Genomic DNA, 17,975 nt, shown 5'->3' with positions numbered 1-17,975 from the left:
CATATTCCAAAGTGTGGAAACCTCGATGCCAAATACCAAAAGGGAATCCTTGCTTCTCATAAGTACTCATGGAGTTTTGGTGCGCATAGCTAACATATACTCTTGCCAATTTACAATGGCATAGCAAAAGAAAGTCGACCGTGTCGAGCATTCACAGATAATTGACCTTGTCAAAAACAATTCTTGCAAAGTATGTACCTCATACTTGCTTGGCTTGATTATGTTGTTTGTGACTATATAGATTTGTCTCGATTGACGTAACCGTTGTAAAACTTTGCCTAGGAACGATGTCCTAGAAAAAATGCAAATCCAGAATGCGACATAGAGAAACTGCTATCGGCTTCTCAAGCTGATGAGTGAGTCGTACCCACTGGGCGTGTTGTCTTAAAACTTGAATGAAATTCAACGAAGAGAAAATCCTTGTAGAACCGTAGGTAATGGTTGGCCTTGCTGAGGTACCTGTGTCGCCTTCATCAAGGGTAGAAATAGGTCGTGCCAATCTCCATGAGATTCTCATGCAACACCATGCCCTGACCTTTACCAGTCATGGAAAAAAGCATGACTTTTAAAGGAGAACAATGCTCACTCAAGCCTTGTTGCATGATGAGTGTTTGTTAGGTACCGTGTGTTCGAAAAACAAAAATATCATGCTTTTGGTAATGCTCACAAGCCTTGTGTGTGCCTTGAGTGTTCAATTGCACAAGCATGAAATTTCTAAAGAGTCTTTTATTTAAAGACTCCACAAAGATTTATTTTATTAAATTATTAAATTGATTTATTATTCTCTAAGCTTATTAAATCTATATTTTTTAATGAAAGCATTAATATGTTCTTTGGTTTTAGCTTTTAGTGTGTTTTTTCTTTTATTGCTTCTATTTTATTTCCTTTTCAATTTTTTTTTTCAAGGAATAATGTGTAATGTGTATCTTTTACCTTTCAACCATGTGAAAGGCTATGCCCATTTCGAGGCTCTTAACTATCGCGATTAGATAGGTAGAGAGAGAAGAGCCAGCTCGTGAGCGGGCAAAAAGTAGGCTCGCTGGTACACACGACCAGTCTCTTGGCCTCTCACATGCTTCATTTCAATACTACAAAAACTAGACATGCAGCTTGAGAGAGAGAGAGAGAGAGAGAGAGAGAGAGAGAGAGAGAGAGAGAGAGAGAGAGAGAGAGAGGGAGGGAGAGAGAGAGATGTTTTTCTTCCTACTGATGTGGTTTGAAACCCGTTAATTCTGAGAACGACTAATCTAAAATCTCAGCTATTAAGTTTAGGGAAACCTTATCCAATCCAAACATTGTTGGCAACAAGTTGTCATGTTGCATAGCAAGTTAGGAGAGAGAGAGAGAGAGAGAGAGAGAGAGAGAGAGAGAGAGAGAGAGAGAAGGAGAAGAAGAAGAAGAAGATCACAAGAGACCTAAAAATTTTAGCCAATGAACGTTGATTCTTGAACTCAAGGGCTTGCATGCTCACATACTTATACAAGGAGAGGGGGACATACCTTTTAGTATCATAGAAACAATCGCAGTAACCTCAAAGGTTAACGAGAGAGAGAGAGAGAGAGAGAGAGAGAGAGAGAGAGAGAGAGAGAGAGAGAGAGAGAGAGATATTATCCTTAAAGGTCAGATTGAATAATGTGACCGAGTACAACATGTAACATGCTTGAAGACTATGGATATAAGGGTGCCCACTGACAAGTTGAATCCATGAGGTGGCTAGGAGAGAAAGGTATGTAGGCCATGGTATGGGCAAAAATGTGGGTAAAGCAAGTTTGATGTGATCAAAGCTAAGCACTCATGTAGGGTATATTGATCGTACTCTCGAATTGTAAAGGGATGTAATTCCCGTACAAAAAGAGACTCCCCTCCATGTAGTGTCTCAATGATTTGTCTCACATTTAAGGGAGTGGGAGCTAAGCCAAATGGTTGCTATGGTATAAAATATGGGTAAGGGCAAGCATGTGAAGGATTGAATGCATCCTGCTCTCTCAAAGAAGAACATGCATGTGTGTATGTGTGTGTGTGTGTGTGTGTGTGTGTGTGTATTTTGTAGCACGCCCTTTCTTTTAGCATGATGTCAGAAAGAGAAACAATTGAGTGAACTTTTCTGCTTTCATTGCCGTCACAATTTAAGGTGCCAATGGTGCCAAATGTACAATATGCGCCTTATATTACTAACTTGCTTATGATCAATTACAAGAGACCTCAACATCCATGCGATGAGTCTTGGTAGATGCAAGTGTACATGCTAGCTAGATTGAGTGCAATCCAACCTGTAATTTACCCACATATAGAGACAAAGTTGCTATAGCCATGCAATCACCCCTAGGTCACACACCCATCATAAATACTTCCTTTGAGAAGAAAATGACACACTACTCACCTAATCAGTTGTGCATACCAATGGCAAAGTTTCTTCTACTTCTATGTGGTGTAATGTTGGCATGTTGGGTCAAGGGTGGTACATGCATCCTAAGTGCCAACAAACAGCAGTTGATGATTTAGTTGACTGTGATGCCCCAAATGCAAGACCAAAACTACACGAGAGAAGCATGGGAGAGTTGCTATCATGACCAATGCCTTGCTTGGTAAGGATGGTGAGAGGGGATGCTAATGCATCTAAAGAGTTCGTCATTCAATGCAAACACTATATCCAAAGAAGGATACCAGCTCTCTATTAGTCTATTTAGAGGGCCACTACCACTCACTAGGGTCCCATATCAATTGTGTGATGGAGACATCTCTAGCCTAATCGAAAATTTGTTGCCTCCTTAGAGAGAAACATAGGATGCTAAGACAAGACATCATGCGAAGGGATCCCATTACTTTATTCATTCCCAAGAGAAATTGACCTAATAATTCTTGAACTTCACACACACACACACACACACACACACACACACACACACACACACACATAGATAAAGAGAAAGTGGGGGGGGGGGGGGGGGGGGGGGGGGGGGGGCACACTTTCCATGATTAGGAGGAGTATGTTGGAGCTTGGCATGATCAACTAGAAGGATATTTGTCCTTGGTCATCCACAAGAATGTGGAGAGTAACTATACTTCATTAGTTGTTCGATCTTACACTCGAAAAGGTAGACATAGTGTTGATCCAAAAGATAGATTTGTGCTTGGTTGATGTGAATGTGGAGGGCACTTAGACCTTGTGTGTTATCATACATTGTCATCTAGAAAGTAGTTATAGTGGTGGTTGATGCACAAGTGTATTAAAGAGCTATAAAAGCTCACATGAGAATCATAGACATTTTCCCACATTTGCCCTCCCTATGAAGGAAAGGAAAACATTGCTTCAATTGACACACATGTAGCCGCGGCAATGCGCGGGTCACATACTAGTATGAACAAAAGAAAAAAAACGATGGCGGCAATTGTGCAGGGCACTAAGTAGGAGGGAAGTGGCGATGGCACCTGCTACATGCGGCTTCTGCCCACGCTGCAGTGACAAAAAACGTTCACCAATCCAACGCGAGCTCAGCGAGCTCCTCAGCGCTCAATTGACCTTCTGCTCTCCTCCTGCGTAGCAGGCTTGCATGCGGGTCATGAGTGTCCCTGGGAGTGTGATAGCGCCCGTTCCCGTAGCCATCTCCATCCCACTTCGTCTCTGCAAGGGCGGTTTCCCATGGACCGACCTTCTCCCCTCCTTCTCCTCCTTAGGACGCCTACCCACGGCCTTCAAAGCTCCTCCCTTGCAAGGGGGCTTATCCACGACCCGAGAGAGAGAGAGAGAGAGAGAGAGAGAGAGAGAGAGAGAGAGAGAGAGAGAGAGAGAGAGAGAGCACATGCAACACCATACATTCCATGCAAAGTCTTCATCCCTCTTCCATAGCTCTCCCCTCCCTTGAGCTCTGATACCAGTGAAAGGTAGAGGGGATTGGAACATACTAATCTCCCATGCTCTATATAGGCCCTTGGCCTGCTAAACATAGAAACCCCCTTGACTGCATGTCCGTCCTGGCCCTTGGCCCTGCCCGGTCTTACCCTTGGCATGACATGTAGCCACAAATATAAAATCAAAAACTAAACCTAGACACGCACTAAACCTATACAGCGTGGGCAAGCATGCTAACTTACAATATAATGTTGTAAAAACGATTTGCATATGTGGATGAGGTGGTTAGCATATGTGACCCTAAACTCGGTCTGCGAGGTCACGGGTTCAAATCTCCTTGGCGTGCCTTGTTTTTACCGCTGGCCAGGTTTAATGCGCCTTGCCTTAAACCTCTAAGTGTTTGTGTGTTTGTGTGTAGCAGCAAGTCTCTTAAGGCTTTTGAAAGTGATTATGGCTCGTCTTTCATGGGTGCAAGGGTGTGCAAGCATGAGGCACACGCTGCTAATGGTGCTCTTAGTGGGAGGTGTCAGAGCTCAGCAAGGGTGGTAGGCAACAAGGGTACTGCCAGTACATGGTGAGGGCGATAGGGAGCAGGCTCCTTGTCTATCCTGATTGGCGCACAAGGGAGCATAGAGTTGGTGCGCGCGTGGGCGGGGGGGGGGCTAGTTTTGACTGGGAAGAGGGGGGGATCTCATGAAGATTCCCCCTAATTCTACCCCTAGGCCCAACAGTAAGTAGTACACGTCTTCGCATAAACATGTAGCCTTGGCATAAGCTACTGCTCTTTTGCTACTACAGTTACTACTTGAACTAATTGTTTGTACTCAATTGAACCATTAAAACCAATTACTCTCTATTTAACCTCTTATCCCCACCCATATAAACTCTATTCTAACTAATAGACTATATGATTGAGAGCTAACCTTTTCAATGTCATTTTTCCCAATATACTTTGGCGATAAAATCCAATAAGCCCTACACATTGACCCTTCCTATTTTGACCTTGATAGCCATTCTTGCAAGTTGTTAGTAACCACAACCACTCTCTTATATTGTGTGTTCATCCCATAAAATGAAGCTTGAGAAGGACAATGATACTCCCAAAAACCTTGTTAAAAGTCTCCTAGAGTTTTCAAGAAGAGTTGTAGTTCTTGAATAATTGTTTTTCCTTGTAAAACCCATATTTTCCATACCTATAACATTGAGGTTATCTAAAGACAAGCTATGATTAGATATAACAAAGCAATGTCTTCATGGATGTAACTACAAGAAGTGGATCAAGCGAAGGTGCTTTTCAATTGAACAAAAGGTATTGAACCCTTGCCAAATTTATCTAGCACTTGTGTGAAGATACAAGAACATTGAAAAAGATAAGAAGAAAAGAGACTCTATTATGGTCAGTAGGTGTTGGCCTTTATGCATCGGATCAAGGCAACTACAATCTTGTGCATCATAGCTTACTCTAGTGAGCTTACTCTAGTGAGCTCTAGAAAGCTTGCATCCCCCAATGTGAAGCAGTTTATCTAGGTGCTATTTGAACAATGTGATAAGAGTTGAGGTTGATGGAAGAAAAGTTTTTGGGGGATAGTAGAAGTTGAAAATTGAAGTCTTGGAGTAGGATGTCCAATGTGTTGAAAGTATTGGCCATTGATTTAGTGAACTCTAGCTCAAACTCAAGGGATTGTGCCCAATCTCTCAGCCAAAGGCCGAGTCTCATGTCTCGGGATAGAGATTCGTGAAAAACACTTTGGGAGTAAATAACCATATGTTCAAAAAAAGTAAGAAATAAGGGGATGGGGTTGACACCTCTGGATAAAATAAGCATTCTAGATGCATGCTAGCATATACAACTCGATGCTAAGTCTAATATTTGTACTTTTGGCAAGCAATGAGTCTATGGATAATTATAAGCATGTTATGGGCATGCATTATTCTACTATACTTGTGGGCATCCAATGTTTTTTGCAACGAACCTATGTATACAAATGGGGATTTAAGTTAGGACTATGCACGCACAATGGTTAATTTAAAACACTAGTGAGTGAGATGATGAGGTGACATCATCACATCATCACCCTTAGTAGGTAGACCAAGTTAACAACAGCTTATCTATATATCATTGGAAAGGACTCTGCTACCATTTGCTATTGATCTGCAGGAAGTCATTGAAACAAACTGTGTTGAGCTGAATATCTCAACACTCCGCAACACCATCCATCTTCTACATCAAGCATCGCTTGCTTCGATGACCTTTGTGAGCATGTCCAAAAGTTGCTAACCTAATCGTTTACACACAAGGCTGTTCTAGCAAAGCAAAGGCCCTCATGTGCTTCATCCTTGAATGGAAATACCACATACTATGTGAATTGCATTCAACCACCTCTATCTTTGTATCCCCAAATTGAAGAAATTTCCTGAAGAGTTTGAGCACTGTCATATATCTTAAATTTAGCACAAAAAAGATTTCAGAAGCAAGAAAGTGGAGTCTTTCTCAAGTTTTTCATGTGGTGTTTAACACCATGAACTTCCATTTGGGAGGCTAAGCTAGGTGAGGCAGGAGACTGCCGCACCCCCAGCGCCCACTAGGCCAGCAACCCCTCACCCCCAACCCCTCAAGAAGCTTGCTACATTGATTACAAGTAATGCCGAAAAGTATAGGTACCTTTGGCCCAACACTTTAAAAATGGGCAATTTACTTGACAAAATGGATATTCCCATCCAAGAGTGAATGCATGGTCTTTTTGTCATCCTTATTATTGATCATTTGTACATAATCAATGGCATCAAAGCACCCTACACAGCATAAAACAGTTAACCACCACCTTTCTCAGGAGCAATTAACCTATTTCACACATGTAACTCACCAACCATATGGCCTGCATACATGGGAAGGGGGCTCTTGCCAGTGCGACGGAAAGTCCTCCAAAACAGAGGCCGAGGAAGGGTAGGTTTTGTTGCCACACAAACATGAGCCCACCAATGAAACACCCATAGTTCTTCCCCTATCTTTAACAGATGCACAAAAACAGGATCATGTATGTCTATACCATTATAAGAGACGTCATCAGGGACATCTAATGGAACAAACCCCAGGGACATCCATGCCTTGAAAGCACTTTCATAGTACATGAGCTCCTCTGACAGCCCCGCTCGCCGCAATGCATACAGTCTATCCCCCAATGCAACTACTCTCGTTCGAGCTCTGATAATGAAAACCTTGTCAGGCCATAGCTCCGGTAGCAAGCTCCATTCTCGCGTTGCTGGATCCCATATCTCTCCAGACTGCTGTGGCTTATATGTGTACGTGCTACCAGACTCCTGCTTACCAGTGCCGCCAATTATATAAAAGAGTCCTCCCATCACGACTCCTACAGCTGCTATCCGCTTTACATACGGATCTGGCAATGCCTCCCACATCTTTGTCTTGATGTCTAACCTTCCTGCTCCTTCCATATAATCATCTCCACGCTGGCCATAGCCGCCTGCCACATACAGATAGCCCCCATTCATGTCCACGGCAATGGCGCTTGTCTGCTTCAAGGTTGGGGTTAATGTGGTGGGTAGAGATGAGTACAATGCATCCTCCCACTTCATACTCAAGCCATCAAAGCTATACACACCTTGCATCAGCTGAAGCTGCGTTTCATCCTTGGCCGTATCCAGTACGACTGAAATCAAGACCTTACTCCCTACAGTACCCATCACAGAGAAATGAAAATAACGATGCATGTGTTGAGGAAACTGACAAGGTACGGGTATGATGCACCTCAGGCACCCAATAGGGTCTACTATGGTGAACAGAGACCTGCTTTGTTTGTATGGAAAATCCCTGCGGGTGACAAAAACTGGCCATGCCTCAGAGATGTTGAGAGATTTTCTGATAGAAGTCATGCGTGCAGGTTCCATGGCGTCCTTCCATGAATGACAGACAAGTCTCTGGCGGTTCTGGAGAGAGCGCGGTTGTCTATGCAAAATATAGAGGGCTAAATCGTCGGGCAGGCACGGAATGATGCTGCCGCCATCCTGCTCATGGGATACAGAGGCCGATGCAGCGACCCGTGTCCTTTTACTACCTCCACCGTCGGGCGCCATAGCTGTGGAATAGAAGAAGAAGAAGAAGAAGAAGAAGAGAGTTTTAACGTCGTACGAAAAATATCCCAAGAGACCTTAAAAATATAGCCGACGAGGAGAGTTGAACTCAAGACCTGATCTTCAAGACGGTAATGATCTACGTTGACGAGGAGAGCCGAACTCAAGACTTGTTATTCAAGAGGGAAATGATCTACCAGATAGAAAGGTTATTCCCCACGAATACAGATGGATGCTTATATGGCCAGCTTGTGTGCGCACTACCAAAAAACATACAAAAAGTAACTAGGGTGTTGCTATAAAACCTAAGAGGACATACGCATAATGACATCAAGCATCTGGCATTGAAGTAAACGAAGTACAAACCGCATTATATGATGACTAATTACCTCTATAGCTGTCTTTAAAATGTTCCAATTTCACGGCTTAGTGCTTGGAATCTATTTGTTCGGAGTGTACAAAAAGCTATTAAAACTTCGGGTCCTCGGGTTAAAAAAGCCAATGAGGCACATATCAAACATCTGACAGAGGAGGTAGTGCAATTAGCCTCTAGGAAGGCTGCCGGACTGGCTACCGAGGATGAGCACAAGCGATGGCTTGAAGCTAAATCTCATCTGGCCAACGAAAAGCTGGAGGAAATCAAGAAGGCGAGATTGCTCTCTAGGGAAACTTTCCTTCAACCAGAGCCTTCTAACCAAGCACATTTTTTTAGGGCTCTGAAAGTGAGAAAGAGTCGAGGCCGCGTGCAAGTGCTTGAGGATGAGAAAGGGAATGCAATTCAAAACCAAGATGAGATGGCTGGACTTATGCTCAATTATCTCAGCCAGATTATCGGCCAACCAGAGACCCAATCTCACGAAGTGGAAGAAGCCCGAGCGTCTTTACTTGGGAGTGTTGAAAAGAAAGTTCCCCAGGAGGAAGCCAACCGCATGGAAATGGCCTTCTCTGAGGAGGAATGGTCAGTGGCACTAAAAGCTCTTGGCAATGAAAAGTCCCCCGGTTGGGATGGACTGACGGCTGAATTCTTCAGGGAATTTTGGGATGATCTCAAGGGTCCAGTCACACAGATGGCCAATCAAGCTGTTTTCGAAGAGTCGTTGGATGCAAGTGTTAAGAGAGGGCTTATCAAGCCCATCCCCAAACAGATCTGCTGCTCTCAACTTAAACATTAGCGTCCCATTACGATGATGTCAGTAGCATACAAAATTATTGCCAAAGTGATAGCTCTCAGACTTTCCCCCCTCCTGAGTCGGATCATTTCTCCACATCAACACGGGTTCATTAAAGGGAGAGACACCTGGGAGCCCCCGTAGGGGTGGACGTAACCCACATGCAAAGATTTCAATGGGTCCTTGAAAAAATAAACTAAAAAATGAGAAGATGGGAGTTTGTTCTCCTTCCCTTCAAAAGCCAGATTAGAGTGATTTACGCTTTATGATCCCGTATATTGCTTTCCTCAGCCCCGTGCTCAAGATGGCGAAGTGTAATTGGAAAGAATTCTTAAAACCAGTGAAAAGGTTTCTTTGGAAGAACAACATGAAAACCTCCCGGCCATGGCAGTGGGTTAGATGGGAGGTAGTTGCTCGCCCGGTAGACCAAGGAGGGCTCGGTATTCTTAACCCTGTATCCCATGCTGAGGCCCTTTGTGCAAAATTTGTGGTCTCACTGGCTAAACATGACCAAGCTTGGGCTATCATGACCAAGGAAATGCTTGATGCAGTAAAACTGGGATTGAAAGGGGGAAAGTGGAAGGGGGTTGTGATGCATGACAAACTTCTCGCCCCGAAGTGGTCTTATCTTAGATCTGGTGGACTCTCAAGGGAACTGATGAGGAAGTGCAAAAGAGCAGTTGAGGTTTTGGAATGGGGGGAAGCAACCATATACTTTAAGAACTCCATTCTGCACTGGTCCCCTTGGATCTCTAAAATATTGGGGCTGCCGCAAAGCCCCTATTGGATAGAAATGACTAGGAATGTGAATAATAAGGGGCTCGTTCGACTAGAGCAATTCTGGGATGGCAACACTAAGTGCTGGAAAACTGCTGACTCTTTAGCCACCCAATTTCAACTAAATGGTTTTGAGATATTACTAGTCTACAGGGTGATGAAAGAGCTTGATAAGGTGGTGATGCTAATTTGTGAATCCAACTTTGAATGGGACGCTTGGAGATGGCCCGGGAGTAGCCTCTTTTGGAAACCACATTCTAAAGGCATTTACCATGCATTAATGCACGAGGCTAATTGGTGTAGGCCCCTCAACAAATTATGGAAGAGGCAATGGACGGAAAAATGGTGGGAGGGAGTCATGGAGAACATCTGGAAGCCAAGGTGGCTCAGTATATGAAGACATTTCTGTGGAAGGTGATGTGGGGTGCTCTACCGACGGGCGTAAAAATACAAGAAAGAGGAATCGGGTCCGATCGTTGCTCAGGGTGCAGAATAGCTAAGACCTTGCCCACTTCACGGGATGCCAGGCAATCAGTGGCCTGGCTGGGAAATTATGCAAGTGGATTCAAAGGACATGGCAAATTAAGTTTTTCAAGACTGATCTGTTCTTTGGTAGTAACAGGTTGGGAAGTCCTACTCTTCTTGTCTGCACTCAAATAATCAGGTACTACTTCTTTCATCAGATTTGGCAAGCAAGGAACCGCCGCGTGTTTGAGGGGAATTTGGTTGTGGCAAGCTTTTGTGAAATCATACAAGAGAGCAGAGTGACAATCCATATGATCGGAGGGAAACAAGCCTCAGAGGACTGGTCTAGAACAATACATGTCATGATGACATCTTATAATAAGTAAAGGCTAGGAGTAGTTGTAGTTTCTCTGTCAAGCAAAAAATTTGTAATCCTTTGACCTTCAAGGCTCGGTCTGAGCTCAAGGTTGGTGTATATTTTTGTTGGTCTTAATACTATCCACTCACAATTGTGATTTTTGCAAAAAAAAAAAAAAAGCATTCTAAAACAATAGAATGCAAAAAAAAAAAAAAAAACCCGTGTGTGTGTGTAAAATTTACTAAAATTATGCAAGGTGAAGCTTTACTTTAGCATTCTAAAACAATAGAATGCAAGAAAAGTAAAACATGTCAGAGTGTGAAATGAAAGTAAGTCTCCATCATGCACTAAAAACAATGAAAGTCTCCCTAGCCCAACACAACACTAAGGGTTTCTTTTAAAAAGACAAAAAGGTGGTTGGAAATTGTGTACAAGAAGGCTATAGATATAGAAGTAGAATAAGCCATGGGAGTGTGCCCCATAGCTTGCTAGGAGGAATGCTCTCTTTGTGAAGAAGTGTGGCAGCTTAATAGCCATGAAAGTGCTAGGGGCTTTTCCCGCGTGGTGCCACAAGCGTGGGCTTACCCTAACAATCGCCCCCTTAAGCCAAAGCTTGGGGTAAAATACAAGTAGTTTTGTTTTTGTCATGTAACACTCCTAGGTTTATAGGATTCAGCTACCCTGATTAAACACGTTGGTTCTCATTGGATTTAACACTTCACGGTTCCCAATTGGATACATCGTGGCGATTCTCAGTGGATTCAACAACCATGGTTCAATGCCTTATGACACATCATAGCGGTTCTCTACTGGATTCATCACTATGGTTCACAAAAGAGACTTAAGATAGGTTCTCTAATGACCTAGGGTGATACAAAATTCATTCATGGGTTTTAGTTTGAAGGATTGTCGATATCACCCCCTTCACCGTCTTCGTCTTCATGTTGAGAGCTTCGTCGTGTGTCGATGTCTTCTTCATGATCTTCATGTTGATATAGATCTTGATCTTCATTGGTCCATCTTGTCAAGGGTATGGCCTGTTTCACTCCCTTGCCCAAGTTGTAGAGGATGCCGCTAAATGTAAAACACTGTCAATGGCAAAAAACATAGAAATCCTCAAATTCTGATGAGTCATTGCAGCAATCTGAGGGCCACAAGTTGGTTGGAGCACAGGTTAGCATACTGTATGCAGAGGGCCGGGGTAATATCAATATTTTTGGCAAATAAAAGAGAACCCTTGACGATCGATTGCAAATTTACCATCAATTGAGGAAGTTCAAAAAACAACATCAACGAAGCGCATCGACTTTATGATTAAAAACTGGTAAATAAAGTCATAAAGTTTTAAATACTTGTACTCAAGGAGTCTAGAGACTGCTTGAGAGAGTCTCTCAAGTAAGACCGCTCCACACAATGAGCACCAAGAATCTGGACAAGTTCAATGGCCAGAACTTTCACACCTGGCAAGTTAAAATTAAAGGGTACTTGATGAAAAAGAACCTATGGGCTGTTGTAAATCCAATTGGGGAAGGGGAGAGTATCATGACATGAGGCGCACATGCATAATCCGTGTCAAAAGATGAGCAATCCCTAGGCATTATTAACACTGCATTATATGATAATTATGTTCATTACATAGATGAATGCGACACTTCATTAGAAGCATGGGAAACCGTGGCACAAATGTTTGGTGCAAAGGCTAAACACTCCAAAATTAGCCTAAAAATGCAACTTTATGGACTCATGATGGACGCTAATGAAGATTTAGCTAGCCTTATCAATAGGCTTCAATCCATTTGCACTCAATTAGCATTTTTAGATGCTAAAGTAGATGATGAGGACAAAATTGCAATCTTGCTCAAAGCACTTCCGCTCAAGTATGATCACATAGTCACAGTAATTAAAGAAAAGGAACTTGTACCTAGGTTTGAAGATGTGGTCAATTCACTTCAGGATGAAGAAAAGAAGCACTCTAACGACAACTCTACGTCAAACGGAGCTTATGTTATCCAGAAGGCTAAGTGCAAGCATTGTGGCAAGCGCAATCACAAATCAAGTGATTGTTTCAAAGTCAAAGCATGCACCCTATTTAGAAATCTTGGTCATACACCCTCAAGATGTTTCAAGAAAACTCAAAACAAGGATAAAGGCAACGTCAACCTCACATCTGATGGAGAAGGAGAAGAGGAGCCATCATAAGCCCTTTTCATCACTGATGTACTGTAAAGGTTTGCAAATACCCTCTAAGTGTACACGATTACTAGATCAATAGTGCATTTCAATTTTTAGTTTGCTCATGCTTTTTTTTAAAAGTTTGTCGATGCTTCCTTAAGTTTAGTTTACTCACATGTTTTCCTCACTAGTGCATGCTCAATTTTAATCATTGAATCTATACATCAAATAGACACGTACTTCTTTTCTCATAGTTCGGCAATTCAAGTTATGTATTATAGTACTAAATGCCCTCTGCACATGTTTACTTTATTCCTAGGTGGTTGATGTGAATCTACATACATCCTTGTTTGACAATGCATCTTATATATTGTAGCCCGACTTTCTCCTTTGCATAACCGTTCTCTAGCACGAGGACAACCCTTTGTCCTAGAGTTTTCCTCCTCATATATGTTTTGCACTAGGTTGTGTGATCGACAGCCAAGATGCTTTGCTGCCTCCGACTGCAACAACATCTCTCTCTCTCTCTCTCTCTCTCTCTCTCTCTCTCTCTCTCTCTCTCTCTCCTTCCTTTTGCAACCTTCAATCATGAGCAAACAAAATGGCAAGGATGACCCTATGGAGGATTCCATTCAAAGGTGCAAAGAAGAAATGAGCGAGCACTTGAAGATCGTGTGAAGGCCCAAGATGAGGAAATCGCACTACTCAAGAAAGATCTTGTAGAGGTGCGATCACAAAATGTCCTCCAAGAGGGAGAGCTTCAACCCTCAGTAATTGAAGAGCTTAACACGATTAAAGAACAAGTGCGGGCCATCAAAGAAAGTGAGGAGCAACAAAAAGAAATGACGACCTCGTGGGTATCTATCATCACAAAGACCCAACAAAAAGCAGAAGAGGCCGATAAATGGATCGAGATTGTCAAGAAAGGAAAGGGCAAGGAAATAACCCCCACACCAACCATCATCAATCGGATACTAGAAGAGGAGCAAAGGAGACGTGTGCAAGCCTTACACCCTAGGGGATTCACCATGGAAAACTTACCGCACCACGTAAGTGCAGGGGAGGGAAGCGTATAAGTTAGGGGCATGACCCAATAATTTTTCTCCCAAGCTTAGAAATAAGGGAGGGGGTATCATATTTATGGAGTAAGGAAGGGAAAAATGAGAGGAAGTTTTTGTTTTTCAAAATCATGGATTCCCAAAAGAGCCTTCCCTCAAACTTGTGAGTCAATAGCTACAAAGATACATGTAAGAACTAACACTGCTTTGTATCAATTGCTTGTTTTGTGATTATAGTTCATTTGTTGAGGGATGAAAGCCATAAAGAGTTTGTATAGATGCAAATTTACACAGAGAACCTAAGACAACTTAATAGCCATGTTTTTTGAGTAATTTAGATGGGTCCAAATTGGACAAGTAGCTAGAGTGCAGGCTGAGCATGCACATAGTTTGAAAGTCAAACTAAGACACATATAAAATTTAGGTCTCAAAGAAGTGGTTCCTTTGTACATTGCCAATCACTATGCTACATGCTCTTTGACTAGTTTTACTCAGTTAGATCATGTGAGACCTAAATTTTATATGTAAGATAGAGGTATGCTAGTTTTTTGTATCGATTATCGTATAAGAGTAGAAAGGGGGGTCATATTCCCTAATATGAGTCGTATATAGGGGTTTTATCAAAGTTGTCCGCTCGCAGGTGGCGTCCCATTTTGTATATAGAGTGAATCCCCCGGGCCTTACACGTAAGGATATGTGGCCTCAAAGACCAAGATAATGCGGATGAGAAGGTGAAAGAACTCGTGACTCTGGTGGGGGTTAATGGGCAGACACATACGAGGGCTTGGAGAGTGGGTAGTAAGAAAAGTGGGAGCAATGGGGAAACCTCGAAGGAAAGGATATTAACCAACCCAAATGATTTTCTCATATTAAACTGATCATTTAATATGGGATAATAAACGGGAACAAGGGTTAGAATATAGACATGTGCTTACGGATCTATCTCAACACGGGGCCAATGGTAAAGGGGCCCAAATGAGAGATGGTCTGTCAAAGAGCAAGGTTAACTAATGAAGCTTAAAAGACCTTAGGGTTAGATTCATTAAAGACCTCCAATGGTTAGAGTTAAAAGTCCTTTGACCTTAAGCAAGCTAGAGCTGATCTTGAGGTGGGAACCCGACCTAAACTTAAGCAAGCTAGGGTTGTGCTTGAGGTGGGAACCCGACCTAAACTTAAACAAGCTAGGGCTGTGCTTGAGGTGGGAACTCCACCTAAGGTGCTTGTCATGCTTGATGACTAAGATACTTGTCACATTTTATGAGGAAGTTTCTTGAGAAGCTTATGGGGGGTAAGATGCTTGAGTCAAAAAGAGAACCTACACACTTAATGAGGAAGTTGCTTGAGAAACTTCCTATGCATAAAAATCTCAAAGTTAGGGGAATTCTAAAAGAGCACATGGGACACATGTCAGACTCTCACTAAGCTTAACCACATGGTGTGCTTGAATGCTATTGGTTGGGCTAAAGAGGGGTCCAATGAGATTCTACTTCCATCTAACAAATATCTAGATATTTTCAAGTTCTCTCTCTCTAAGGGGTAAGGAGGACACTTCTCAAAAGACTACCCATGTGCTTGACTGCATGCGGCATGCGATTGGCTAAGGGGAGAGGGGTCCAATGAGCTTGCAACATGAACAAATTTCGCCCAAATCAAGGAAGGGGGGTATACTCCACACACAACTCATTTGGAAGGCCATTCTCACTTGGTGAAAGTTAAGGAACACCACCTCCTTCTCCAAGCTTGTGAGAGTGAAAGCCTACACCAACACTCATGGCTATGGAATGCAAATCCAACCAAGAGTCATGCTTCAATGCTTAAGCTTTCCATCTTCTCCATCTCCATTACTATGCTATTATGTATGCTAGCAAGAAGAGTAATGATAAGTGAGGAACTACTTATTTCTCTATGGAATGTTTATTCTTCCTCTTCCCTATCCTCATTCCCCGCTAGGTATCTCCACCTTCGAGGTTTTTGAGGCCTTGGGACTGAGGCTTGGGATAGTTAATGCTTTCTACAAGTTTATGTTATGCTTGTGATGCATGAAGCTTTCCATCTTCATTGCATCATGTAGGTCACAAGGAGCACAAAGATTGTATTGTACCAAGTCTCTCTTGATAGGAGAAACTATAATACAAATGCCTACAAGTTTATTTTATGATTGTGATGCATGAAGATTTCCATCTTCATTGCATCACATAGGTCACAAGGAACACAAAGATTGTATTGTACCAAGTCTCTCTTGATGGGAGAAACTATAATACAAATGCCTATTGGAGGGGGGATCGGCTCCATATGAATCCGGTCCTCAACTATTGTCATGTTCTCTAAACTCTCTCTCTTGCAAAAGTATTGGTCATGCCAAGTTAACTAAGTACCATGTTTATGTTGCTACCATCAATTAAGTTCACCCGCTATGCTCACAAAGTAATCTCTCAAAAGTGCTCCACGTAATTTCCTAATTCCGCTACTCTCAAAGTTCATAGGCCATTTCCATTACATCAAATGTCATCCAATTGTGCAAGCCGGAGGACAGTGTTTGGATCAAACTACATAAAAGCAATGTGAATAATTAAACAATTTTTTTTTGCAGTTAGGCACAAAGTGAAAATACTAAATATACAATGCTCGTCATGCAAAAGTGCCATACGAAAGTATGCTGGAGAGTTGGTACTGTGGTCTCCATAAATTATAAGAAACAGAAGTCATGCCCTGCCCCGTAGCATTTATGTGTTGCACCAAGCAAACTTATAGGTGTAGAAAATTGGATACAAATAACGGACCTTGCAATGTTGTCGAGCTAGAGTTGTGCTTGTTTAGTCAAAACATCCATTGTTGTGAATATATGTCCTCTCTGTTAGACACAAAACATGAGTCAAGATAATTACAAAAGATACAGGATATTGATTAAGCTTAAAGAGAAGCAGTAATAACTTTATATTGTATGCCACAAACGGTGTATGGTTTATTATAGTGATGAGTTCTCAGTTCAAAATCCCCAATGGAACCTAATGAAGCACACTTCTACCATGAGCCATCTTATAAATTGCAAAGTTTACATATCTCGATCATTAGCAGTTGTCTTCTTTTGAAAGCATAGCTACTATCAAAAAGGTGAAGGGTGTTGGACCTATCCAAATTAGGTGGGCAAGTGCAGTGGTTTTGAGCGCTTTGGTAGCACCTCCACCATGCTCATCGTCTCCTTTCGGACGAGGTTTAAATCTTTCTACCAATTGTCATAGGTTGTACCATAGGTGGTGGAGGCAAGGTGGGTCCTATAGATCCCAATTGCAGTTGGTAAGAGGATCCCATAGACATCGGTGGCATCATTCAACAGAATCAAGTGTGTCTTCTTGTATATCTGTACAAAGATATATAGCACATGGCTTTTATATGGTGCACCAGTTCTCACTTGTTGGCAGCCAGATCGTATGGAGAGCCATCAGACGGCCATGGCATGGATGCAAGGGTAAAACAATAGCCCGGATCTGCTTGGCACCGCTAGTAAGTCTCTTCTAGATCGCCTGCAATCTCCTCCCTTGAGATAGAGATAGGCACCGACTACTCCAATTTGCAATTTAGAAACACAAAATCTACAACACACCATTGTTGTGCACTAGAATGAGGTTGAGCCAACCTCCTTGTAGCCCATGACCACGAGAGCTGCTCGTGAAGATTGGGTCCAGTTGAGCCTTTGCTCCACCATGGAAGTCCGTAAGTCACCACGACAATTCCTGTTTTCAAACACTACTATTTGGGTGTGTTGAGACATGATTTTGGTGACTTATTAAAGGAAGTCTTGTAATCCATTAAAAAAATGCGCTTCAAGACAATGGATCTATCCTTGGGGTTGCTGATGGTGATTTTCTATGCCATATGGCTAATTCAAGAAAGTGTTAAAAATGTAGCTCTTTTCACCCAAAGTATAAAGATGAAAATCTTTCCAAAATGAAGGGTGTCGTTATTAAATATATATTTTTCATGGTTTGCTTGAAAGATAACTTTGTTCAAAAAGTTTTTCTAAGGGAACATGAAGACTC

The 17,975-nt window shown here is 42.4% G+C and overlaps 1 protein-coding gene across 1 annotated transcript; it reads right to left on the bottom strand.

The window, feature by feature from the left end:
* Positions 1-6,571: 6,571 nt before the first annotated feature.
* LOC147441666 (F-box/kelch-repeat protein At1g22040-like) lies at positions 6,572-7,974 on the bottom strand. Its single transcript, XM_086483774.1, has one exon. It carries the CDS (start codon positions 7,940-7,942, stop codon positions 6,698-6,700), a length of 1,245 nt encoding a protein of 414 aa, XP_086339900.1. The 5' UTR covers positions 7,943-7,974; the 3' UTR covers positions 6,572-6,697.
* Between the last annotated feature and the right edge of the window lie 10,001 nt (positions 7,975-17,975).

The sequence above is a fragment of the Adiantum capillus-veneris genome, chromosome 15 (genome assembly GCF_014529385.1).
Source record: "Adiantum capillus-veneris isolate H3 chromosome 15, ASM1452938v2, whole genome shotgun sequence".
NCBI lineage: Eukaryota > Viridiplantae > Streptophyta > Polypodiopsida > Polypodiales > Pteridaceae > Adiantum > Adiantum capillus-veneris.
This window is presented reverse-complemented; position numbering and strand designations above follow the sequence as displayed.

Coding starts and splice junctions, on each gene's coding strand:
- LOC147441666 (XM_086483774.1), bottom strand. CDS start 7,942: ATGGCGCCCGACGGTGGAGGTAGTAAAAGGACACGGGTCGCTGCATCG.